Source organism: Oryctolagus cuniculus, chromosome 1 (assembly GCF_051225735.1).
Source record: "Oryctolagus cuniculus isolate XC-2025 breed Fujian yellow rabbit chromosome 1, ASM5122573v1, whole genome shotgun sequence".
Taxonomy (NCBI): Eukaryota; Metazoa; Chordata; class Mammalia; order Lagomorpha; family Leporidae; genus Oryctolagus; species Oryctolagus cuniculus.
Window position 1 is genome coordinate 56,391,091 of NC_142867.1, and position 26,183 is coordinate 56,417,273.

Sequence of the window (26,183 nt, forward strand, 5' to 3'; positions counted from 1 at the left end):
TACTGAATAATTCAAATTAGTGCTGTCCTTAGTCTCTCAGGGACACAACAGAGCCAGGCCCAACAACATTTTAAAAATAAGTTCAAAATTATACAGCAGCAAGCAAAACTTTCCCGGATGGAAGGTATTCTCTGCTCATTAACCATTTCTAACATGCTGAATGCCAAAAGGCAGTCCATGGACATATGCCTAGACTTGTCCATTAATACTAATAAAGTTACAAAGAAAACAAATGAGGCACTGATCTTAAATTAGAACTGCCTCATAATATAAAAAGCCATTGTTTATGCCAGTATATCCAGGTGTCAGATGAATTATAAATGCTAGATCACTGTTTCATAATAGCAACATCTGGCAGATTTTTTGTTACTTGTAAAAGAAATTGGCTCAGAATGATATCATTACAGGATGCTTCCTTTTCTTAAAATAGTTGAACCAAATTCAGAAGGATAATACATCCAAAATACAAAGTTGAAATTTTAACCTAAAATTTAGTTTTAAAATATATACCATATGAATGAAAAACATGAAGTTTAAAGAAGCTTCCCCTTTTTTCAGAATTAAAGTAAATCTTTGAAAGCATTTAGAACTTTTTCGTTATTTTCTCCGTTGAGAAAAATCAATAACAGTTTTGACTCTGCCTTCTAAGTTTATTCAAACTGTAAATTGACTCACTCTGGTCTGGCTTTGTGATGTGGTTCTCCTTGAGGTTACCATAAGCCAGTACCCTGCTGGGTCCTATTCCAAAGAGAAAAGCTACTTGCCTGTTAAATATGTGACCCTTCTGTGTGAATATTGTTGTAAGCAGTTTAGCTTCCCCCATAATAGGTGGTTGCTCTATGATTGCTCCATTACCCATAGGCAAAATAGTTGCAGATGATGGATTCATGGTATATCCAAGAGTTTCCAGTATCTGCCTGCTTCCGGTTCAGCTATTAACTGGCAAAAAAATTACATAATCTAAGCTATTTCACAACAAAGTAGTTTTGCATTGAGGCTTTTAATATTTAAGCTGATATAATATGGAAGGATTTCAAAAGCTTATGTGAAGTGGATAGCAGTACAAAGGACACAGTGTTTGTTAACTATTAATATGCACAGTAACAAAAATTAGTATTAGCTACTTACTTTTCTAGAATGTCTAACCATACCAGTTTTTCACATGTTGATATAGTTGCATATAGTATCTCTTGTAGATTAATATTTTTAATTCCTGAAAGCAGAATCCAATTTTCCCAAAATTTTTATTTTCCTTAGGGTTTGAGTCATAGCTTATTTTATGGGCCTTTAAATTTTACAGAGAGTTTAATGGCACTGGAACAAAAAATAAGACCCTATAAATTCATGTTTCTCCAAATTCCATTTCAGATTCCGTTCCTATAAATAAGTGAAACTGACATGTCTCACTCCACAATGGAAACAAAACCAAAATACCTATCACTCTAGTCTTTCAAATCTGTTTTTTTTTTTTTAATCTTCGCCAAGAAAAATACGGAGTTATTTTGAACAACTGGATACAAATGATACCTGAGAGAGGCCTAAAACTCCACTCACTGTCATGGTTAAGGAAACTTTCGTATAAAATTTACTGACTGAGATGACTGTCATTCTCAATTCTATGTAATATAAGAAGGCTACGTTTATTTATTTAAAATGTGCTTGCTATTAGGCTCCAAAAATCTTGCAGTCAACAATAAAGAAAACTAATGAAACCAAAAGCTATTCTTTGAGATAGGTAAAATTAATAATAGACTGAAGAGGCCGGCACTGCAGCTCACTTGGCTAATCCTCTGCCTGCGGTGCCAGCACCCCGGGTTCTAGTCCTGCTTGGGGCACCAGATTCTGTCCCGGTTGCTCCTCTTCCAGTCCAGCTCTCTGCTGTGGCCCGGGAAGGCAGTGGAGGATGGCCCAAGTGCTTGGGTCCCTGCACCCTCATGGAAGACCAGGAGAAGCACCTGGCTCCTGGCTTCAGATCGGCGCAGCGCGCCAGCCGTAGCAGCCATATAGGGGGTGAACCAACGAAAGGAAGACCTTTTTCTCTGTCTCTCTCTCACTGTCTAACTCTGCCTGTCAAAAAAAAAAAAAAAAAAAAGACGGAAGAAAAAATAACACAAACTACCAATATTAAAAAGGAGAAATATAATGTTACTATAGAGTCTGTAGATAAAAGAATATTATGAACAATTTGATGCCAATAAAGTCAACAATTCATATTAAACAAATTCTTTGAAAGACACAAACTCCATAACAGAATAGGCCTATTCTATTAAGGAAATGGAAATTATATTTAAAATCTTTCTACTTCAGACATAGATACCTCTGTTGGTAAATTCCATCAGGCATTTAAGGAGAAAATAATTGTATCCTACAAAAATTCTCCCTGTGGGGCCGGCGCTGTGGTGTAACCTGTAAAGCCCCAGCCAGCATCCCATATGGGCGCAGGTTCAAGTCCCAGTTGCTCCACTTCCGATCCAGCTCTCTGCTGTGGCCTGGGAAGGCAGTGGAGGATGGCCCAAGTCCTTGGGCCCTTGCACCCATGTGGGAAGACCTGACGGAAACTCCTTGCTTATGACTTTGGATCGGCACAGCTCCGGCCTTTGCGGCCATCTGGGGAGTGAATCAGTGGATGGAAGTCTGTCTGTCTGTCTGTCTCTCTAACTTTTCCAAATAAACAAATAAAAATCTTTTAAAAACATTCTCCCTGAAAATGGAAGCAAAAGGAATACTTTGCAACCAAACCATAATGGCAGCATTGCTGGCCCTGATGAAGACAGTTTAAAAAAAAAAAAAAAAGTAGATCCATGTCCTTGATGATCACAAAAACATTCAAATTTTCTAAACAAAAGTTTAACAAATCAAATCCAACAGTATTTAAGGAGGATAGTATACCATTACCAACTGAGCTTACCCCAGGAATACAATATTGGTTTCACTTTTGGAATCAATGTAATTTACTGTATTAAGAAACTAAAAAAAGAAAAGTCATATGGCTCCATTCCTAGCACTAACATAAAAATTAATTCAAGAATACTATAAGCCTTCTAGAAGAAAACCTAGAAATAAATCCTTGTGACTTTGTTTAAGCAAAGAAATCTCAGATTTAACACCAAAAGCATTGTGTATAAGAAATTGATAGACTTTGTCAAAAATTTTAAAAACTTCTGTCCTTCAAAAAATCACTCTTAAGAAAATAAGATCAATCGCAAAGTAAGAGAAAATGTTTGCAAGCATATATTTTCTAAAATATTTACATACAGAATATATAAAGAATGCTCAAAACTACATAATAAAAAATGGCCTATTTTTTAAATAACACAAAATATTTTTTTAAATAGTTACAGAGAGGGAGAGACAAAGAGAAATCTCCCATCCGCTGGTTCACCCCCTAGATGGTCCCACTGGGCCATCTGCTGCTGCTTTTCGCAATACCTTAGCAAGGAGCTAGATGGGAAGTGGAGCAGCTGGGACATGAACTGGCACCCGTATGGGATGCCAGTTCACAGGCAGCGGTTTTACCCACTATGCCACAATGCCGGCCCCTAAATACACAAAATATTTGTGCTGACTTCACAAGATCCAAGAATGGCTAATCAGCACACAAGTAGATGCTCAATATTTTCCTTCACTAGGAGATGCAAATTAAAGTAACAGTGAGATATGAACACTACCCACCTATTTGTAAATGGCTTAACATTTTTTAAAGATTTATTTATTTGGAAGTCAGAGTTAGAAAGAAAGAAGACAGATCCATCTTCTATCTACTGATTCACTCCCCAAATGGCTGCAACAGCCAGTGCTGGGCCAGGTCAAAGCCAGGAGCCTCATCTAGAGTTCCCATGTGGGTGGCAGGGGCCCAAACACTTGAACCATCTTCTGCTGTTTTCCCAGGCCATTAGCAGTGTGCTGGATTGGAAGTGGAGCATCTGGGACATGAACTGGTGCCCATATGGAATGCTGGGTCACAGGCAGAGACTTTGCCCACTACACCACAATGTCACTTCACCCACTATGATGTAACATTTTTGGTTTTTAAATTGAGAGGAAGAGAAAGAGAGAGATGTCCTATCTACTGGTTCACTCCCTGAATGTCTGAAACAGCCTGAAACTGGAATTTAATTTTGGGTCTCCCATGTAGGAAATGGCTAAAATTTTTTAAACTAGTCACCTCAAGTTTTGACAGGGATGTGGAAAAAAATGAAAACTTTCAAACATTACTGATGGTACTATAAAATTGTACATTTCCAAAATTGACATTTTTGAAAATAATGTGGCTATTTCTTTAAAAGTTAAACATACTTTAACCATGTGACTTAGTCATTTCATTCTAGGGATTTGTGTAGAAGACACATAAGCTTATTTCCTTACAAAAACTGTACATAACTCTTACAGAAGCTTTACTTGTAATTGCCAAAAATCTGGAAACAAGCTATTATCCACCAACAGGCAAATGAACAAATTGTGGCCTATCTATTCAATGGAATACTATTGAACAATAGAAAGGAATGAGTTACTGATATGGATGGATTTCAGATAAGCTTGGTGAATTAGAGCAGACCAAAAAACAAGAGTATATGCAGGAGTCGGCACTGTGGTATAGCCAGTAAAGCTGCCGCCTGCAATACCAGCATCCCACCTGGGCGCCAGTTTGAGTCCTGGCTGCTCCTCTTCTGATCCAGCAATCTGCTCTGGCCTAGGAAAGTAGTAGAAAATGGCTCAAGTGCTTAGGCCCCTGCAACCATGTGAGAAACCCAGAAGAAGCTGCTGGCTCCTAGCTTCAGATCGGCTCAGCTCCAGCCATTTCAGCCATTTGGGGAGTGAACCGGCAGATAGAAGACTCTCTCTCTCTCTCTGCCTCTGCCTCTCTGTAGCTTCTTCAAATAAATAAATACACGTTTTAAAAAAAAGTACATACAAGGGATCTTCAAAAAATTTTGGGGGGGCCAGTGCCGTGGCTCACTTGATTAATCCTCTGCCTGTGGCACCAGCATCCCATGTGGGGGCTGGGTTCTAGTCCCGGTTGCTCCTCTTCCAGTCCAGCTCTCTGCTGTGGCCCGGGAAGGCAGTGGAGGATAACCCAAGTGCTTGGGCCCTGCACCCCATGGGAGACCAGGAGTAGGCACCTGGCTCCTGGCTTCAGATTGGTGTAGCTCCAGCTGTTGTGGCCATCTGGGGGGTGAATCAATGGAAGGAAGACCTTTCTCTCTGTCTTTCTCTCTCACTGTCTAACTCTGTCAAATAAAAAAAAAAAAAAAAAGAAAAAAACAAATTTAAAAAAAGTTTTTTGGAAATGTATATTATAAAAAAAATTGGGCACGGGGCCGGCGCTGTGGCGTAGTAGGTTAATCCTCCACCTACGGCACCAGCATCCCATATGGGCGCCGGTTCTAGTCCCAGCTGCTTCTCTTCCAGTCCAGCTCTCTGCTAATGGCCTGGGAAAGCAGTAAAAGATGGCCCAAGTGCTTGGGCCCCTGCACCCAAGTGAGAGATCAAGAGGAGGCTCCTGGTCCCAAATCACCCAGTTCTGGCCATTACAGCCATTTAGAGAGTAAACCAGCAGATGGAAGACCTTTGTCTCTGTCTCTCCCTCTCACTGTATCTCTACCTGTCAAATAAATAAATAAAATCTTTAAAAAAAAAAAAGGCACATACTTCAAAATCTTTTTGTATCCATATCAACTTACCTTTTAATTCTGTTCTTCCATGAACTTTTTGAAGGATCCTCATACTTCTGATTCTGTATGTAAAGTTCTAGTAAATGCAAACTTATCTGTAGTGACTAAAAACAAGGGAGGGGTGCAGGGAGAGGCAAAAAGGGTACAATGAAACTATGGATGGTGCATGCATTATTATTTTTACCTTGGTATTGATTTTATAGCTGTATGGATATTTCAGATTTTCTCAGGTTAGGGATAGGCATGTATTACAATGGTTAAAAACACCACTTGGGGCCGGCGCCGTGGCTCACTAGGCTAATCCTCCGCCTAGCGGCACCGACACACCGGGTTCTAGTCCCGGTCGGGGCGCCAGATTCTGTCCCGGTTGCCCCTCTTCCAGGCCAGCTCTCTGCTGTGGCCAGGGAGTGCAGTGGAGGATGGCCCAGGTGCTTGGGCCCTGCACCCCATGGGAGACCAGGAAAAGCACCTGGCTCCTGGCTCCTGCCTTCGGATCAGCACGGTGCGCCGGCCGCAGCGTGCCAGCCGTGGTGGCCGTTGGAGGGTGAACCAACGGCAAAGGAAGACCTTCCTCTCTGTCTCTCTCTCTCACTGTCCACTCTGCCTGTCAAAAAATAAAAAAAAAATAAAAAAAAAAAACACCACTTGGGAAGCCAACATCCCATACTGCCCTGGCTCTGCTTCCAATTCCAGCTTCCTGCTCATGCACACCCTGGGAGGCAGCAGATGATGGCTCAGTTAGGTTTCCACCACCCACATGGCAGACCTCAATTAAGGTCCCAGCTGCTGGCTTCCACCAGGCTCAGCCATGGCTGTTGTGAGCATCTGGGGAGTGAACCAGCAGCTGGGAGGTGGGTCAGTCTCTCTCAAAAATATTTAAAAGAAAAATTGATAAAAGGGTAAGTACATGGATTATGCCTTTTGGAGATCACTATGGTTTGATAGGGCAAAAGAGTGTAGTGTCTTGTTGAAGAATAGAAGAATTCAAAGAACTAGACAGGCTGAGTCCCTGGTGTAGGACCAAATGGAGAAAATGATTTTTTTTTTTTTTTGCATGCTAGAAATCTAAGCACTGAATTTTTTGTCTTGTGAACTCTGCTAGCTCTTCATTTCTTTTTCCATTATGGTAGAAAGACATTTCAGATGATTCCTAGGTTACTTAATGCCAATCCCAGTGTGGTGTATAAGACTAATCAACCCAGCATTCAGTTGATCTAACTTTATTTTTTTCCATTGAAAAAATTCTCACAGGCTTGCTACTCTGTCTGTTGCTGAAGAATTTAAAAACAATAATAAAAATCTGCTCTTCCACTTCCAGTAAAACTGATTATTCATTAATGCTGCTTTGGGGGCAGAATTTTCTTCAGTCCCAAGCAGTTACCATGGTGGCACATACACAAGGACACAAGCACAAGGCCTCCAGGCACTCACACCTTGATGCTGTCTTAGACGCACCAATTCCAGTTCCATCAGTGTGAGTGCCAAGGCCTTGGAAAAGTGTCTAAGTTTTTCACCATGATAGTAGAAGGCAGGGTTTGTGGCAGGCCAATCGCTCAATGCCACGGGCTATGAAAGCATTTTTCCACTCGCAGAGGAGTTTGGCTTTTAGTCTATAGCATATGATCTTGAAATGCCTGGAAGTTCAACTTGAGGTTATATTCATTCTTTTCATTATACTTTATCCCAGAAGCAGGTCTTCAAAATAATAGTACTGAACATATTAAATATCAGAATAATCAGGGGGAAAGATACAGGTATGTGTGAGTTAAGTGGTTTCTATGGAGAACAGTCATTGAAGGCAATTTTATTTGAAGGACTTTGTTTAATAAAAGCTTTTAAAAGTTTTTAGGACTTGTCATGGATTAGGCCAATAGAAAAAAACCTGAACAGTCCTTCCCCTGGTAACAGTGAACCAGGCTTGCCTGGGACTACAGAATGTTTATTCTGATTGTTCATGGAGTCCTCCTAACCTAGCACATTGCAGATCTTTCCTCCCAAGACTGTCGGATGGGAGGGAGCCCAGTGCATGCTCAGCTGGCCTGTGCCCTTCTGTCGCCCACCTACAATCTGAGTCTCCCCTCTGCATTATGTGCACGCTGTCTCAATGGCATGGTGCTGTTGATTCCAATCCAAGGACTTGGACTTAGAAAGTCTAAGAATATTAAGGGACAGGTTGAGGGAAAACTTGAGGACTGTGTAATGCTTAAGATGAGGGCCAGGAACACCAGAGAACCAGGCTATTAGAGACTCAAACCCAGGGCCACCTTCTGGTTTGCATTAGTATCAGTAGGGGCAAGTGTTTGAGAATTGCTGCATTAGGGGTCATGGCAGACAATTGAGACAAACACATAGACAATTAGCAGAGCAAGGAAAGAAAAGGTATTTTTAAAAATGTCATTTTCAGTTATGGAAGAAGGTATCACTAATTATAACAACTACTTAGATCAACTTATTTTTATGCCCAGTTATAGTGCTGCAAAATAATAATGTTGCTTCTTAAATATGTGTCCGATTGACAGGCTTTATTATAACTGCAAATGCTTCAAATATGCTTAGCCTTTATAATTAGTTGTTTACCATAATCACAGGAAAGCCATGGTGTCTACTCCCTTCACTGATGGGATGATTCATACTTAATACAAGCGCTCACAGCTAGAGAACAGCACGCTGCCTAGCTGTGTAGACCACTTCAGGAAGCACCTTCCCAGTGTGCAGGCCCACTGCATAAGAACCACACTCCTTTAATACATCTTCCTAAAATCTGTTTTAATTTTTTAGTATTTATAAGCTAAAATTTTAGTTCAGTTAAAAAGCCAGGGATAAAATGCTTTCATTATCACAGAACACTGTGTCTCTAAATTTTGATAAATAACATCCAGATGATAACTTTGAATTCCCATTGGCCCACTGGACAATCAACATATTACACACATGCCTGCTCTCTTCAGCTGACCAACTGTGAGTACACATTGCCAAATTAAACATGAGGAAGAAAGCTGACTTCTAGACAGCCTGCCTGTAGTGTTCATTTGAAACAGCTTTTAAGCAAGTACCATTATGATTGGAACTTATCTCATCCAAACAAAATTCTGTAGCTGGTCATGAGAGATTGAGCAATAGAGGTGAGATTGCTGGCGGACTGGGCGTGTCACAAGGGCATCGGCCCACCTTCTGCCTGTATAAGATGGCTCCGCAGAGCTGCATACAGTGTGTGTAAAGCGTGCTATAGCTCAGTCACTGTTCCAAGCTTTGCCCTGTCCTCTCCCTCCTGTAGCAATTTCTCATCCTTACTCCTATTCCAGTGACCTCACTGTCTAATTTGCTGGTGAGAAATTAAGGTTAAAAGGTATAACCTTCTAGTTCTCTTCACACTAGAACATATCTTTGTGCACCCTCCCACCCCTCCCATCCCTCCTGATTTCTAAGGTTCTTCTCCTAGCCTCATTCATTCTGGCTTTTCTGGAGCCTTAATCTTTCTCTTGAATATGTTCTCTCTCTCTCTCTCTCTCTCTCTGTTGCCTCCCTCTGGATAGCCTTCAGACAGATTTACATTTCTTTTGTCCAGAAAGCATCTCTTGCTGTCCCTTTAAGCCACCACCTCTTCTTAAGTATGGTTTTTCTTACCATGTTTCACTGTATTACACCACAAATGCCTAGATCCTAAACTTCCTCAGATGTAAAGTGGGACTAATAATGTGTGTATTGCAATGTTACAAAGATTACATAAGATTACTTTATGAACCTCTCTAGTGTGGTGTGTGGCACATAGTGGTGCTGAAGAGAACTGGTTCCCTTCCCATCTCCACATACAATAGGGATACAAGTATTTGTTGAATGAATGATCCACTGGTCTCCTGCATATTTCAGGTCAGCATTCAGTGGCATGACATCCATGTTTTGTTCTGTTTGCTTCTTCATCTTTTCTTTAACTTATGTGTTTCAGGTTCACAATCAATATCCAACAGAGTTTGAATTCAATCTCTATTATTTAAAGTTCCTGGCCTTCCACTATGTTTCTAATCGTTTTAAAACATTTCTTCTGGATTCAGACTATGAAAGGTTAGAGCATGGTAAGTTTTTGTATGCCCTTGTTTCATCTTTTTTATTAGTTTTGCATGTTTTTTTTTAAAGTTTATTTTATTTATTTGAAAGGCAAAGTTACATAGAGGGAGACATAGAGAGGTCTTCCATCCTCTGATTCACTCCCCATATGGTTGCAACAGCTAGGGCTCGGTCAGGCCAAAGTCAAGAGCCAGGAACTTCATCTGGGTTTCCCACATGGGTACAGGAGCCCAAGGACTTACACCATTTTCTGCTGCTCTCCCAAGTGCATTAGCAGGCAGCTGGATCAGAAGTGGAGCAGCCAGAACTTGAATCAGCACCCACATGGAATTCTAGCATTGCAGATGGAAGCCTAACCCATTAGCCACAATTCCAGCCCAGTTTTGCGTGTTTTTAATGATGAATCTGGTGATGTAATTACCCCAAATATGACAAGCTCAGAGTTGTGATCTTACTTCAAAGTATGAGTGTAGAATGAATATGAAGAACTGCCCGTGTTCTGGGATTAAATGTTATGTTAGCTCTTGTGAATGGCAAAGGTCATTTCTGAAACATCTTTGCAAAGTTAAATCAGGGGCAGGGGAGGGCAGCATTGTGGCACAGTGGGTTAAGCTGCTACTTATAACACCAATATCCCATATCAGAAGTCATTGAGCCCATCTGGGGGTTGAACCAGTGGATGGAAGGTCTCTTTCTGTCTCTGTTTCTCCCTGTCACTTTGCTTTTCAAATAAATAAAATGTTTTTTAAAATACTAGTTAAATCTGTTTACTTTCTTAACACTTCAGAGTGATCCCACCATTTTGAGAGAAGTGTTTGAATTGTTTTTTTCCATCTCTGGTACACGCTGGTAAGAAAGGTGCCCTCCCTTGAAGGTTTGACTAGCCCTGGAGCATGCCAACCAAGGTTAAGTTCCAGCACTCCCAGCTGAATACTTGGGGAGAGTCGGGTGCTTGTCTGAGCCCCTGTTTCCTCATCTTTATAATGATGATAAAGCGCCCACTCCTTAGGGCCATGGTGATCACATGAAGGAAGAGTTGTAAAGTTGCTGGCACATAGTAAGCACTCAAATTTTAGACATCACTATCGTTATTTTAGCTGGAAATCCATCAGCTGCTACAGAACATTTCCCAAGAGGATTTTACACTGTTTAACTTTTGCTCTTTGGGTAGGGGGCAGGAGGCAAATACACATGGCTCTTATTGCCAAAAAGACAAAAAACATCAGCTGTGTTCAGTGTGTTGTATGCACGGAATCAAAAAGAGGAATATTCATAAAGAGGACTCTTTTAGTGTCAAGAAAATACTTACTGATGTTCTCAGTGTAAAATCTAAAGTCGGGAAGTGCTGCTTTCCAGGACATGCTATTGAGATTGTCTACTAGGAGGTCTCATTCTTTTGGAAAAGGAGACAGCACTGGCAAGACCATTTCCCATCCTGTTTATACTTCCAGGCTTTCTTGACTCATAGAATTGTCATTCCCCACATCACAATCAGAAACCTTAATTTCTAAAGCACTGCACCGTGGGGAGGGAAGGAGTGCAGCTGCCTCAGGCTGGGTTTGAGCAGCCTGACCTGACCCGTGTGACTGAGGGTCACCATGTCACTGAGCCTGACCCCTGACAGGAACAGCATATTGCAGACATCGGTGTGAGAGGTTTTATTTCCCTAGAGTAGCGTTTTGTTTGATTCTGATTTTTAGTAGAACAGTTTGTTTTAATAAATTAAACTGATCAGCAAATTCTTAGCAACACGCAGATGTGGCCAACGACCAAGGCTTTTGCTCTATCAGGTGGTGGTTCTCCATTAGAGAAGCAGTGAGGTCTGGCACTTTGTGACGGAATGTTAGAATTACCTGGGGAGCTTTTACAATTCCCAGCATCCAGGCAACAGCCCCACTACTGAAGTCTCCATCTGTGATGGTGTGGCTGAGGCGTCAGCAGCTTTTATGGCTGGGGATGCAGTCTGGTAGCAAAGGTCCTGTCGCATTGTTGTGCTGAGGCTGAGAGCCACCCCTGCACTGAGGGATCACGTGTGTGCCTTTGGGTCAATCACTTCCTCACTCTCAACGTGTTTCCTCACCTGAAAAACTGAACGAGGATATTTGCCCTATCACATGGGGCTGCTGAAATGATTAAATAAGATGATATGGATTAAAAGGATATGGTTTTGGTATATATTGAACAATTATGTGGTTATTTGAGAATGTAATTATTTCCATCCTGTGTCCTATATATGTTTTCTCTTTAAACACATGAATAGGCACTTCAGATCTTAAACTGTCATTGCTGAGTTTGCTGAGTATCCTTGGACATCATTTGTCCAACCCCTCTCTGGACATAGGGGCTATCCAACAGCCACCCTCCTGATGAGCATCAGAGGAGCCTGGTTTTGTGTCCCTAGTCCAGCCTGGGTTTTCTCCTTGAGGTCCGTTCCTGTTTGAATGGACACACTAGTTACCAGGCCTTCACAGGGAAGCAGCATTTCAGAACAGCTGTGGTAACTACCCTCTACCTGCCAAGATCTACAATGTGAAGAGGGAGGAATGTCAACCACTGCTGATGGAATAATTCATCAGTCATACCCTGGAATATTAATTTGCTGATTACTACATGCTGGGTTACAGAGTGGACGGACATTTGATAGGATTTGGCACCAGCTATCTGATGATTTGAACTCTTTTTTGTAAAAAAAAAAAAAAAATTATTTGAAAAGGAGAGAGAGAGAGACAGACACATCTTCCATCCGCTAGTTCACTCTCAAAATGGCCACCACAACCTGGGCTGGGCCAGGCCAAAGCCAGGCCCAAGAACTCCATCCTGGTCTGCCATGCAGGTGGCAAGGGCCCAAATACTTGGTCCATCCTCTGCTGCCTTTGCAGGCACATTAGCAGGAAGCTGTGTTGAAAGCAGAATAGCCAGGACTTGAACCAGTACTCCCATAAGGTATGCTGATGTCCCAAGCAGTAACTTAACCTGCTATGCCACAGTACTGATCCCTGATTTGAGCTTTTGAAGGTGTTCCCTATATGTGTGCCTGTTTCTCTAAGTCAGCCATATGGACGTTGTAAGAAAAGTCCATTGGTGGGGCTGGCGCTATGGCATAGTAGGCTAAGCTTCTGCCTGCAGCGCCAGCATCCCATATGGGTACTGGTTCTTGTCCCAGCTGCTCCTCTTCTGATCCAGCTCTGCTGTGGCCTGGGAAAGCAGAGAAGATGGCTCCACTGCCTGGGCCTCTGCACCCACGTGGGAGAGCCGGAAGAAGCTCCTGGCTTCAGACCAGCTCAGCTCCATTTCAGCTTTCTGGGGAGTGAACCAGCAAAAGGAAGACCTTTCTCTCTGTTTCTCCCTCTCTCTGTCTGTGACTCTGCCTCTCAAATAAATAAATAAAATCCTAAAAAAGAAAAAGTCCACTGGACTTGGTTCCAATTGCCAAATGTTACCGTGGCTGTGTGGAAGGGAGGGTGCCTTAAGGAATGGAGGGCGAAATATGTGAGGACTTCAGAAAGTTCGTGGACAGGTGGAATTAAAAGATAACTTTCTCTTGGTACCAAAAAGCTGAAGTCCATGCACAGTTTGTCCATAATATGCATTTTCCATGAACTTTTTAAAGATCTCTCTCTCTCTTTGGGTTTGAGCTTACACTCTTCCTTCTCAAAGGTGCCCAGAGCTCATCCCAGCTGGGGATGACTTCCACACAGCCCATCAGTGTAATCGGTGCCTCAAGTCCTAAGTGGAGCCACAGGTGAGGTGACTAAAACTCCACTCCAGAGGCTAGCACTGTGGTGCAGCAGACGAGGTGGCCATCAGTAGCGATGCCCACATCCCGTATCAGAGGCCAGTCCAAGCCCTGGCTGCTCCAGTGCATCACTGGGAGGCCGCAGATGGAAGCTCAGTATCTGAGTCCCTGTCACCCACTGGTGATCCAGATGGAGTTCTAGGCTCCCGACTTGGGCCTGGCCCAGCCCTAGCTTTTGCAAGCATTTAGAAAGCGAACCAGAAGGTGAAAGAGCTCTCTCCCTTTTTCTCTTTCACTCTGTCTTTCAAATAAATACATTTATTTTCTTAAAGATTTTATTTATTTGAGAGGTAGAATTGCAAACAGAGAGAGGGAAAGACAAAGAGAAAGGTCTTCCCTCTGCTGGTTCACTCCCCAAATGGCTGCAATGGCCGAAGCTGAGCCAATCCAAAGCCAGGAGCGTCTTCTGGATCTCCCACGGGGGTGCAGGGCCCAAGCACTTGGGCCGCCTTCCACTGCTTTCCCAGGCCATAAGCAGAGAGCTGGATTGGAAGAGGAGCAGCCTGCGCCCATATGGGATGCCAGCACTGCTGGCAGAAGCTTAGCCTACTAGGCCACAGCACCAGCTCCACAAATAAGTAAATTAAAAAAAAAAAAAAAAAATTCAATCCTTAGAGCAGTCTCAAGTTGGGACATTGCAGTCACCTGGAGAATTTGAAAATAACAACCATCTGGACCCATCCCCCAGAGATTCTGACTTAGTAGGTCTGAGGCAAGACCTGGTTGTTGGTTTTTGTCTTTTAAACCTTTGGTCTCTCTAATGCGTGACCAAGGTTGAGAACCACTGCTTGGGCTTTGCTGTTAAAAGGTGGGGAGAAAACTTTACTTCGTCTTCAAGGCTGCGCATATTACAGTACCTACTCCTGCCTCGGGCTTGAGGCACCCCTTCCTGATAAACTGGTACAGTGCGTGGTGATTTTTGACTCCGTCAAACAAGACATTCAAACAAGACAGCACCCTTCCTGGCCTTCTAGAGAAATCCCTCTGCCTCGCCCTGACACATTTTCCTCCCTGTTGAAAACCAAGTGACACAATGTCAGAATATCCCCGACACGCCCCCTTTGTTCTGATTGGATTTCTAAATCAGCCATGCATACAGACCCCACTCTTCTGTCACCCAGGGTCTCCGTGACCATGCTATAATCTGCCAAACAAAACAAACACTTTAAATGGCTTCCTAACGGCCAAAAATTTTAAAAAGAAACAACAAAAAAAATTTTAATTGAGTTAATCGCATCATCCCTTAAGTGCTTATAATTTCTCTTGCAAAAAAGTGTACACAAGTGCCCACACCTGCGCTGTGTGAAGGGCCATGTGGATGCAGGCTGTGCACTGGAGGAGCACCGCCGTCCGTCGCCATACTCTGCGGGCTGCCCGGGAGCTGCTGGCCAGGGGCTTCCTTCCGGTGGAGCTGTCTCCCTGAAGCTGCGCAGTGCTGAGGGTTTTGTGCCTGGTTACCATCTTTAGAGCCTTAAGAAATGTTTCCTCTGCCACATATCTCATGCTTTTAGTCAATGTTAATTTATCTAACTTCCATTTTGTTGGATCTCTTTTAATTTACAGGAACTTTATTTGATGATAAAGGAGACAAACATGCCAAAAAAGGAGTGTGTATTTGGGAATGCATTGACAGAATGCACAAGAGGAGCCCCATTTTCTTCAATTATTTATATTCACCAGTGGAAATTGAGGTAGAATAATAAATCATTTGTGCTTCATTTTCTATGAATATATTTTGTTAAATTTTTTCGTAGTTTTATAAGATTTTATTAACATTTGAGCAGGTTTTTCTTATGAATCATTTTATTTATTTGAAAGACAGAGTTAAAGAGAGAAAGAGCTCTTTAATCCTCTGGTTCACTCCCCAAATGGCCGTAACAGCCAGAGCTGAGCCAATTGAAAGCCAGGAACCAGGAGCTCCTTCCGGGTCTCTCATGTGGGTGCAGGGGACCAAGGGCTTGGGCCATCATCTGCTGCTTTCCCAGGTGCATTAGCAGGGAGCTGGATCAAAAATGGAGCAGCTGGGACTTAAACTGGCCCATGTGGGATGGCAGCACTGCAGGCTGGGGCTTTAACCTGCTGTGCCACAGTTGCTGGCCCCTTGAGTAGTTTTTATACCAATAACTGTTTAAAAGTTTGAGACACTGTGGGTTTGAGTTGTGATAGAGACTGTTGACCAGATTCTTGCCATAAAAATCAGGAGCTGGCCTCACAAAACCTAGAAAGGACAAATTCAAGAAAGTCAAAACAAGGCAGCTTTCTCAGGAAGAAAGTACTAACTTGAAATCTCAACAGACGCTCTAAAGTGAGACATACAATACTTTAGAAAAGATTTCCTGCAGTCCCTTCATACCAGGGCAATGGAAGGGCCTCTGTTGGAAGCAGGGATGTTTGGAGCCCAGCCCAAGAAGTATGGCATCTCCCAGGGGCAAGAGTGCTGTGCTGTGCACAGCTCTGCCGTTGGCGCTAGGCTGGATCAGGCGGGTTTGATAAGTGGAGCTACCCTTACTTAGGGGTAGAGAGGCTCCTGTCCTAGGCCTCCTGCATTCACACTCCAGTCTGGGTTTCCTCCACCTGTACCCACTAATGAGATGAGTAGTACCAGAGACAAGGGTGCAGGCTTAGACACACTTCCTCATTTCAGCCATGCTTTGGGCACCTCCAGGATGGCCATCGGCATGTTTCCTCATATCCACCTCCTAATCGAAGTCAAGTCCCCCCAGGCCCAAAGAAGTAGTTGTGTGGCAAGGGGTGGACGGAGTTTGGCTTTGTGGGCTGGGATATACACAAACACTCACGCGAGGCCCTCAGAGGATAGGGTAGAGCTGAGATGGGAGGAGAAGGAGGTTAGGCCAAGGACTAGGAGCTGTGGCCAACTCCCCCACCCAGTGCCACCACTTCCAGTGTAGAAACCTGAGGAAGCCAAGAATTCTCTAGTTGAACCTGGCCTTCCAGGTCATTAGGAGGTCGTAGTTGTCACAGTGGGAAGATGGACCATGTTTTATTTAATAGTGTATTTTAATGTATGATTTGTAAATATTTAGACAAATTGCATTTGAACTTCTAGCCATATCCTTGCCCTTGGTCCTGCAAGCGTTAGCAGCTGACCTTTCAGCAGGCTTGGGGAACTTCGGGGTCAAAATGAAACCATGAAGTATTTCAGAGTTCTCTTTAAACAGGCCCTGAAGCCCAGTGTAAATGTCTCCAGCCTCAAAAAGTGGGATTACTACATAGAGGAGACCCTGTCCACAGGGCCTTCGTATGACTGGGTGATGCTGACCTCCAAACACTGCCCCTCTGAAGACCCCGACCTGCCTGGAGGAGCTGGCCCCCAGAGCCGGAGGAGAACAGTGTGGCCATGCTATGATGACGTCAGCCGCGCCCAGCCCGATGCTCTCACCAGCCTTTTCAGTGTAAGTCACCCACGTGCAGGCCAGCCTGAGACTGGTTTACAAACCTCTGAACATGGCTGTCCTCCCTCTGGGCTCACACAGCCCTCCCAGAGATTGAACAGGGCAGACCAGGCTTACCTACCGGAAGAGAGTCCAAAAACAGTGTCCAGCATTACAGGGAAGCAGTTGGGCAAATGGAGCAATTTACTCCTTCCGGCAGCTTCCCAATTGTTTCAGCTGCGCAAGCAGGCTGAATCAGGCCTGGGCTATGGCTTCTGTGGGTGCTTTACTTCCTCTGCTCAGAAGTGTGGGTAGCTGATGGCCTGATGGGAATATTGCCAGCCGTCTTCTGCAAGGAACATTCTGTAGCAACGCCATGCTGGCAGTGCCGCCCCGAGGAAAGGTTTTATCTGATTGGGGCCGACGGGTCTGGAGAGTTTCCTCCCTCTGGTTTTCTGGCCAGGAAGAGCATGACCACTCTGCCACGGAAGCAGCTGCTCTGACAGACAGAAGGGAAGCCATCTCCTTGGACCTTTTTAGCTTTGCTCTTTCCTTGTCTGGTTGGAGTCATCAGAGCTGAGGGGTTCCTCTGTCAGGGGCATAGTTGTCTTCTGCTACAGCTGTTGGGGTTGGGCTGCAGGCCCAGTGCTTGACCTTTTGCTTTGGCCATGAGATTTCCCCTGGGTTGCCCAAGAGTAAAGGTGTTTAGGATACAGATCTCATCCCTTACTGTTTAAGCCACTTTGCACAAACAGGCCTAATTGTAGGTGCTGTGCCATCATCTTGGCCACAGCACAACACACCACCTAGAGCTCCCACACTCTTCCTGGCGTGGGAGACCTCGGAGGTCCTTGTCTTCCATGTTCTTCAGCTGCCCTCTGGCCGTGGGTGCAGAGCAGAGGAGATGGCTCTGGGCCACACCCTGACCTCTATGAAACATCGGCCCACTGGGAAACTTTTTCATTTCTTCACAGGAAATTGAAAAGTTAGAGCATAAATTGAACCAAACTCCGGAGAAGTGGCAGCAGCTGTGGGAGAAGGTAGCCATGGACCTTAAAGAAGAGCCAAGAGCAGACCGTGTGAGTTGGTGAATCCCCTGCGGAACTTCGTGAGGGCGCGAGGGCCCGCTGCAGGAGGGGTCATGCCCTGGGGTCTCGGGCAGAAGGCTCCAGATGACTGAGTATTTCCTGCCTGTCTCACTTTACCACAGTGACATAATACTCGTGTTTCAGACCCCGAATCCAGAGGAAATTGCTGGGTTCTTTTCCATCTCAGCGCCCCTGTGGTTTCAGCTGATCTACCACAATAGGGAGGAGGGGAAGGCCAAGACCATGTTTGCTCCCGAGAAGTAAGCAAAGGGAGAAAATAGAAGTAGTTAAGATGGTAAAACATGCCACTTTCTGTTGTTCACACTCCCTTTTCTGTTTGAAAGAAACATTTATCATAAAAATATTTTTAAACCAAATACTCTTTTTTGCATCTCTAATCCGATTTCCAACTCCCCATTTCTGAAACATTTCTCTAGCATATAATATGTGCACGGGGCTGTGCTTGAAACTAGCCACACATCACACCCCATCTACCCCACGAGGAGGGAGTGCTGGCCGTGTCACACGCGAGGGGCCCAGCACTGAGGGCACAGCCACCATTCAAACCCAAGTCTTACTGGCTCCAGATGCAACAGAGGGAAACTTCACACAGAGTGTTCTGGGGAGAGTCTCAGGAAGACAGGGAGGTCAGTGGAGTCGGGTGTCACAGCGCAGGCAGGAAGAGTGGAGAGGACCACACGAGGGCCCTCCTGGGCTGTCTGGTGCCTCACCTGGCACTTCAAGAGCTGTCACCCACAGGCCATGGGCGGGGGCACTGGAAGGCGTTCTTCCCTCAGAGGGGAAAATCACTTCTGGAGTTCTTTCTGATTATGGAAGTAGGATATATTTTTGAATAGGATAATAAGCAAGAAGTTATTAAAAAGATTAAAGTCACCCACAGTTTATAATCTAGAAACATCCTCTGTGCCACGAAACTTGTGTCACTGTTGTGAACCCACATGCGAGAGAGATCTGTGGACAGGCTGCTCATGCCTGCTCTCCTGCTCTCCGCTCCACCTGTCGCTGTGCGAAGGTCAGCACATCGTTTGGAGACTCCTGGAGTTCCTCTGTGGAAACACCGCAATGTTTTTAACCAGTCCCCTGCTGGTGGACATTCAGGTTTCCAGGTTTCCGCAGCTGCAGGATATGTATCTTTGTTATTCAGTCTTTCCCCCGAGACTAAGTTTTACAGGGAAATCATCGGTCAGCTGCCTACAGGCTCTGTAAAGCTTCCCTGGTCCTTGTCGTTTTCAGTCCCAGAGACACCCCTCGGGGTCCCCAGGAATCGTGTCTGCCAACCTCCCTTCCTATCACAAGAGGTCTCTGCTGCAGCTGGCAGACAGCAGCGTTGCGGAGGAGCAGAGCGCCAGCCTCGCCCCCTCCAACGGAGTGGAGCGGAGAGCAGCCACGCTCTACAGCCAGTACACGTCTCGGGCCGATGAGAACAGGTAACGTGCCCCACGCTGCCCAGGGCCACCCCAGGCCCGCAATGACTGGGGCTCAGCAGGACAGCCCTCTGTAACTTGAAATAGCTTTGCCTCCATTTCTTTTTTTATTTTTTTAAGGCTTTACATTGTTCTTTGAAAAAGAGAAACCAAAATTACAACTAAAAATAAGACCAAGAAGTTATAGTTATTTGTGGTTGAGTCCTGATTATCTCATGTCTGCCAGAGATTCCAAGGAGCTACGCGTTAGTCAGCAGTTTTGCAGTGGCCAGGAGCACAAATCCAGCTCATGCTAGCTGAAGCAGAAGGAATTGGCACACATAGATGGGCCAACCAAGCTCGCTGGTTTCAGGCTCTTTCCAAGCTCTGTTTGCCTTTGTGCTGCATCAGACCCAATATAGCACAAGAAATGGCCCGCCGAGGGACATGCGTTGTGGCACAGCAAGTTGAGCCACTGCAGGACATAGCATCCTGTATCTCAGGTGTCTGGTTCAAGTCCCAGTTGTCCCACTTTGGATCTCCCTTCCTGGTGATTCCCCTGGGAGGCAGCAGAAAATGGCCCAAGTGCTTGGGCCCCTGCCACCCATGGGGAGAGCTGGGTGGAGTTCCTGGCTCCTGGCTTCAGTTTGGCCCAGCTTTGGCAACATGTTGCAGGCATTTGGAGAATGAACCAGCAGATGGAAGAAACCTCTCTTTCTCCCTCTGCCTTTCAAGTAGATGAATTTAAATGGCTACTGATAGTTCAGACCTTACAGGATCTAGCAATCCCTGCAGAAAAAGCCATTATTTCCCCCCAAATTCTACAGAAATTCCAGGGAATACTCTGATTGGGTTTTGGTGGGGCTGGGGAGAGGGCAGGGGGCCCATCACAGGGAAAGACTGGGCAGACACAAGCAGGTGTTCCCTTGACAGCAGTGTCTGGCTGGAAAATCCAGGCTAACCGCTGCGTCCTTTCTTCCAGGTCCTTTGAGGGAACACTTTACAAGAGAGGGGCTTTGCTGAAAGGGTGGAAGCCCCGCTGGTTTGTTTTGGATGTAACGAAACATCAGGTAATATCGTTTAAGTCAAAAGAAGCTGCTTTCTAGGTAGTGTCAGTCCCTGTTGTTGTGTGGCTCTCAACAGACACACGCATTCTGAGGGCCGCTCATATGTGGCCTGGGGCTCCACCAGGTTCCCGGTTGCCCCTTGGCAAGGGCAGCAGCCTCTGTGACACACAGAGGCAGAGGCCATGACAGTGGAGCCCAGAGCATTCGGAGCAATGGAACTCTTTTCAATGATGCTCATCTGTCTCCTTTTGCCTGTTCTTCAAGCCCAGGGCAGGAAGCACTGGTTTTCAGGCTGTGCAGGCATTCCCCATGCACACGCAAGCCCAGGGCTGTGAAGACAGGCTCCCCTAGGCCTTGCCACACAAAGCCTCCATTCAGAACGGAGGGCACGCTGTCACCCAGAGCTACTGCCCACCACCTGTGTGTGCCTGCCAAGGGTACTGCCACCTCTCAGACGAGCCTCCAAGCAGGCAGCAGGGGATGGGCCCATGCAAACCTAGGCTTTGCAGTGGCAGTCCGGACCGGACCTTGCTGAGCACGTCAGGAAATCTTGTGCCCACAGTTAGCTGCTTAGCTCCTGCGACAGCAGCCGCCACTCTCCTTAGCATCGTACTCATTGTTCCAGTGATCTCAGGGGAGCATGGTTCCTGCCCAGACCCCCTGCCTGTCTGCACCAGGGGGCATCATGTGGCCTCTAGCGCCTTCATTGTGCCCAGGAACTGAGCAGGCAGCCCGAGGGCTACATTGTGGCTCTCCACGCATTCACTGCCAAGCACAGCCTGTGGAAAAGACTGGAGCCAGGACCGTGTGTGCTGCCCCGGCAGGACCCACAGCAGAAGACCCTGCCCAGGGGAGCCTATACAGGCAGCCACCTTTTCCTCGGCTCTAGAGCTTCACAGAGGTCACAGAGAGTCTGTGCAAGAACGCAGGGAAGTTACTCTCAAATGGACGAGCGGAGGCCTCTCAGCGGGCTCACTGTCGAGTAGCGATGCCTCTGAGAGCACAGAGCCTGCACTGTGCAGCCGAGTCCCATCCGGCCCCTGGAGACGACGCGGGACGCCGGCCGACTGCTCTGCACTTACAGTCATACCCAGTTATACTGCGTTCCTACCGACCTCCCAGACTTTAACATAGAAAGTGCAGCTTTTCCACTTGGCCCCACTTGGCCGTGCCTTGGAGGAGACGGGGAAGTCAGGCGCGCTGCAGACAGGGCCCAGCGAGGCTTTGCACCAGCGTCTAACTTTACTTTTGAAATAAGAAAAAAATAAAAAAAAAAGTTTAATGTGTTTATTATACCGAAATCAAACGTTTCATAAAAGTCTAAAATTCTACTGTGCAGTCAGATGTTCTTCAAAAATCATCTCCTGTCTACGTGCTGTTTGGCAGCTTGCCTTTTAAAGTCATAGAAGTTTTCCTACCTGTTCATAGAGAGAGCGTCCCTGTTCGCTTCAACAGCTGGATACTATTCCCTTTGACCCACGTTCTGCGACTGAACTCAGTGTTGCCTCTAGAAACAAACCTGGCCTTCCCCAGTACTGAGCTGAGGGAAGCAGACGCAGAGGAAACCCTGGGCACACGCCTTTGTGAGCCGGGAGTGCTTCCCCGGGCGGCCTCCTGCAAGAGGCGCGGGTACTCTGCAGTCTAGCCCGGAGTTGCGAGTTGTCCTCCAAGAACAGTCTAACAGATCACATCCCACCAGCAGTCTTTGAGCATCCCTGAAGCCTTCCTGGAACCATCAGCCATTTTTAATAGTTCTCCATCTGAATGAGAAGTGACATCTCATTGATTTCCTGTGCTTTTCTTTGATCACTGAGGTTGGTCATCTCCTCAGATGTGTACAGATCATTTGTATTCTGTAGTTTGCTGTGGTGATCCTTTTTCCACTTGGTTTTTTATTTTCTTTTCCATTTTTAGGAATTTTCTATATATGCTAAACATTAACTCCTTTTTATACGTTACACATTTTTACAGTCATTGGGCTTATTTTAATGTGTATTTATTTATCCAAACTGGAAAAAGCACCTGATACTTTTCCCAACTCCTTTCTCCCATTACCTAGTTCTCTTCCTAAAGGCAACCAGTATTACCAATTATTTGTGTTTCTCCAGGCATAGTTTAGCATATAAGCAACATGCAGGGGGAATACGCACTAGTGTCAGGACTCTCACCTTTTCCCTGTGTCCTCTTCCTCCCCTGCCCTCCTGCTCTGCAGCTGCGATACTATGACTCCCGTGAGGACACAAGCTGTAGGGGTCACATCGATCTGGCTGAAGTGGAAGTGGTCATGCCTGCTTGTCCCAGCATGGGAGCCCCAAAGCACACGAGTGACAAGGCTTTCTTTGATGTAAGTTGATCCGACCTCTTCTCCCGGTTCTGCCGGCACGCAAGTACACCCGCCTCCAGGAAGTACAGGGCCCTCAGAGTAAGTGGAGGTGACGTCAGGCAGATGGGCCACAGGCCCGTGCTGTGCAGTCAGCTGCAGTCTTGATCCTCAGCCCTGAAAGCGCTTGGCCCTCTCAGAAAAATCACAGACGCTGATGAGCTCGTGAGTAAATGTTATTTCGGTGACCACGTAGGCTCAAGAACGGAGGCGCCTTCGTGCCCTACAGGGGCCTCCACGCTCACGTGGGCTCACTGCCTGCCCTGAGTCTTCAGCAGCCCCCAGCAGAGCGGTGTGTGAGCCTCGTGATGGGAAGAGGCTTTTCTCGTCCCTGAGCTCAAGCAGGACCTCAGGAAGAGCAAAAGTCATGTTGCAGGGCCCTGCTCGGGCCACGAGGCCATGCCTCCCTCTCTCTCGGGGCTCTCCGTGTGGCCCTCGCGGAAGAACCAGCTCCCCGGGGTGGGCGAGTCCCCGGGCTCCGCTGGCACAGGGCTTGCTCCCCTTTGTTGCTTTGGTGCAGCGCGTGGGAGAGGCCGGAGCCTCAGGCACTCCTGACCTCTGTCATCAGAGAAGGCCCCAAGGAAGGCTTTTCCAGAGTGTCGCCTTCCTCCGCGAGGAACGAGACAAGCGACCACAAGTACAGTGGCTGGGAGGAGAGGCACGAGGGCCGAGGGTAGTGTGGACCAGTAGGCTGGCCGCAGTGAGTGACTGGCCACTTGCCCAACGCCATAAAGCCGCCCTGACCTTCATCCCTGCTCTCTCTCGCTTGGTGTTGTAGCTCAAGACCAGCAAGCGTGTGTATAACTTCTGTGCCCAGGACGGACAGAGTGCCCAGCAGTGGATGGACAGGATCCAGAGCTGCATCTCTGACGCGTGACGCCATGGTCAGCCCAAGCAGAAGAGGCGGAGGCTCCCACAGCGCCAGAGTCCCTGAGGAGCTGGCAGCAAGTCACCCAGGCGAGGCGCTCGGCCCAGCCCTGCCCGGGCCCCCGGGCTCTGCTCAAGAGTCCCAGGCCTCTGCAGGGTCTTGCACTAATCTGTCCTAGCAGGTCTCGGTGGTTAGGGAGCAGAAGAACGAGCCAGCGCTCGTCCTTCCCTGGGCAGAATGGCTGCCGCTTGCCTGGGACCTCGGGCGTGGAAGCTACGTCCAGGGCCGTGGTTTCCTTGGAGAGCTTTGTAGCGAGCCAAAACCAAAACTCTCTGAGACCATCTTCTCCACGGAACAGGCTTGCACTGGAGGTGCCTGTCCCAGGCTGACCTTGGAGACCTCCGCGCTCTGCTGCTGACTGAAGGCGCTTCCGTGGTCCCTGCAAGAGACGTTGCTGCTCAGCGGCCAGCAGAGGGGGCCGCACGGGACGGTCCCGCGGGGCACACTGCCCAGGGCGTGGGGCGGCGAGGACGAGGCCAGCGCAGGGCGCAGCTGCTCCCCGCACTGGGAGCGCAGGTTCGCTATCCTGTGGTGCTCTGAGACCTGCACCCGGACAGCTCCTTACACAGCAGCGCGCACTAACCCACAGCACGAGCCCTCGTGCTGACTCCCACGGACGTGGACTTGTGGAAGGGACAGAGCCTCCCACACCTGTGACAAGGGCTGGCTGGGCCACGGTGACACGACTGGGCCGCCAGACACGAGAGCACATGAGTCCTAAGAACTACTTTTAGATTTTCTTTACTTCTGAGAGCCTGTGTTTGTTCAGCTTAAAATCCCAGGAATGCTGTTTGCTCACAGTCAACAGAAACAGCCTCTGGCGCCAGCTGGAGGCCTGGGAGCCAGAGCCCTGCATTCCTGTTCTAATGTTAATATGTTAGATTCCCAACTAATGCTTCCAGACTGTGTACAGATTTCTAGGCCCATTTTCAGAAAGCCTGCTTGTAATTTAATATACAGTTAACCAGACTGATTCATTCATAAGATTTCAGTAATGAGACTGTTCCCTTTTTTAAAAAAAAGCTACTTTGCTTTTGTAGATTAAAAATAAATCAGATTTTCAAATGTAAAATTGTCTACACACTAGGAAATAGAACTGTGTTAATATATAAGGAATTGGGAGATAAGACGAATGAAGGACTTTTCTATCATTTTTGTTTTATAAATTGCCACCTGTGGAAGAGGTTTTTGCACATTATTTGTATTTTTCTTTGTATATGAAATAATTTTTTGTACTTTGTAAAATATGGATCCCAATACACCTTCCGCTGTTTGAGACCATATACAGCTGCTTTTGTAACTGGTTTCTTTAAGCTCTCATGAAGGCCTCACACGCCTTAGAGTCACTAACCACCTGGGATTAAACTTATTTCTTAAGAAAAAAAAAAGTATCCCTTGTTTACTGTGACGGTCCATTCACTGTGCAGTGCGCGGCACTCGGAGGGTAACGCCGGGACTCACACACGGGGCCAGAGGTTCAGGGAGGAGACAGAGCGGGGCTCGCTCGCGCCTCGCTTCCGTGACGCTCATCCTCACCTTCGCTAAGGAAGCAGCGCAGAGACTGCACGCCCGCCCGCCCCCCAGCCCCCCAGAGCCTCGCTGGGAGACCCGGCCGAGGTCTGCGCTCCCACCACCGCCTCTGATAAGCCGTGTGAGTGAGTCCTTCAGCTCACCCGGGTCACAGCCTCACCACCTGCGTAGGGCACCCCAGAAAGCTCACGGAAAGACAGGACTAAAAGGAAAACTGACTTGGATACAAGAAGATTTTGAAACCCGTGCATAGTTTTTGCTAATACACATTTCCTGTGAACTTTTTGAATCCTTTTGCATGGATTTCAAAAAAGTTGTGCACCAAAGTAAAACATCTTTTAGTTCCATTTCTCAAATTTTCTGAAATACCCTCACATGTGCCAGTTAGGGAAAATGTTAGGCACTGAATATTGAAGTCTTGATGGGCAGCAGGCTTTTCTACTTCAGAGGATTGTTGAATGGCACGAATGAACAAGCCATTCTTTCTGGCTTGGACAGCAGTTCTCTGTCCTGTCTCAGGGCTGAACCTGAGTCCTCTGGGCCCCTCTGACATCCGGGATTCCATTCTGAGCCAAGCGAGGGGGCACCCGAGAGCCACAGAGGCCCAGGGTGAGGCTGTGATGCCCCCTCCTTGAGCCCGCAGGTTCCCGCCACCCTGAGGGCACGCGTGGCCCCTGCCTTGCCCCAGCCCTTCATGGCGCTCGCCAGTCTGTGCTGTTCTGTCCCCAAGACTCAGGAGGGAAACACGTCCACAGTGTCACCCCGTGTTCCTGCTGAGGACCCAGTGCACACCTGACACTTGGGGCGCATCTCAGTGAGGACCCACGTGCTGCCCTTGTTCGGA

General features: G+C 46.7%; 1 protein-coding gene across 10 annotated transcripts in view; it reads left to right on the forward strand.

The window, feature by feature from the left end:
• Positions 1 to 25,197, forward strand: part of SBF2 (SET binding factor 2) — a 517,136-nt gene extending 491,939 nt beyond the window's left edge. For 7 of the 10 annotated variants that reach the window (XM_089328918.1, XM_070073459.2, XM_008266103.5 and 4 more), the window contains 8 exons: positions 9,616 to 9,742; positions 15,094 to 15,221; positions 16,710 to 16,943; positions 17,897 to 18,001; positions 19,265 to 19,458; positions 20,417 to 20,504; positions 22,714 to 22,845; positions 23,660 to 25,197. In XM_089328918.1, the coding sequence (XP_089185044.1) occupies positions 9,616 to 9,742; positions 15,094 to 15,221; positions 16,710 to 16,943; positions 17,897 to 18,001; positions 19,265 to 19,458; positions 20,417 to 20,504; positions 22,714 to 22,845; positions 23,660 to 23,758 (1,107 nt within the window). In that variant the 3' untranslated portion in view covers positions 23,759 to 25,197. Of the gene's footprint in view, positions 1 to 9,615; positions 9,743 to 15,093; positions 15,222 to 16,709; positions 16,944 to 17,896; positions 18,002 to 19,264; positions 19,459 to 20,416; positions 20,505 to 22,713; positions 22,846 to 23,659 lie in introns of those variants that run through there. The other 3 variants (XR_016231409.1, XR_016231408.1, XM_089328931.1) reach the window with 2 other exon arrangements.
• The last annotated feature ends 986 nt before the right edge of the window (positions 25,198 to 26,183 follow it).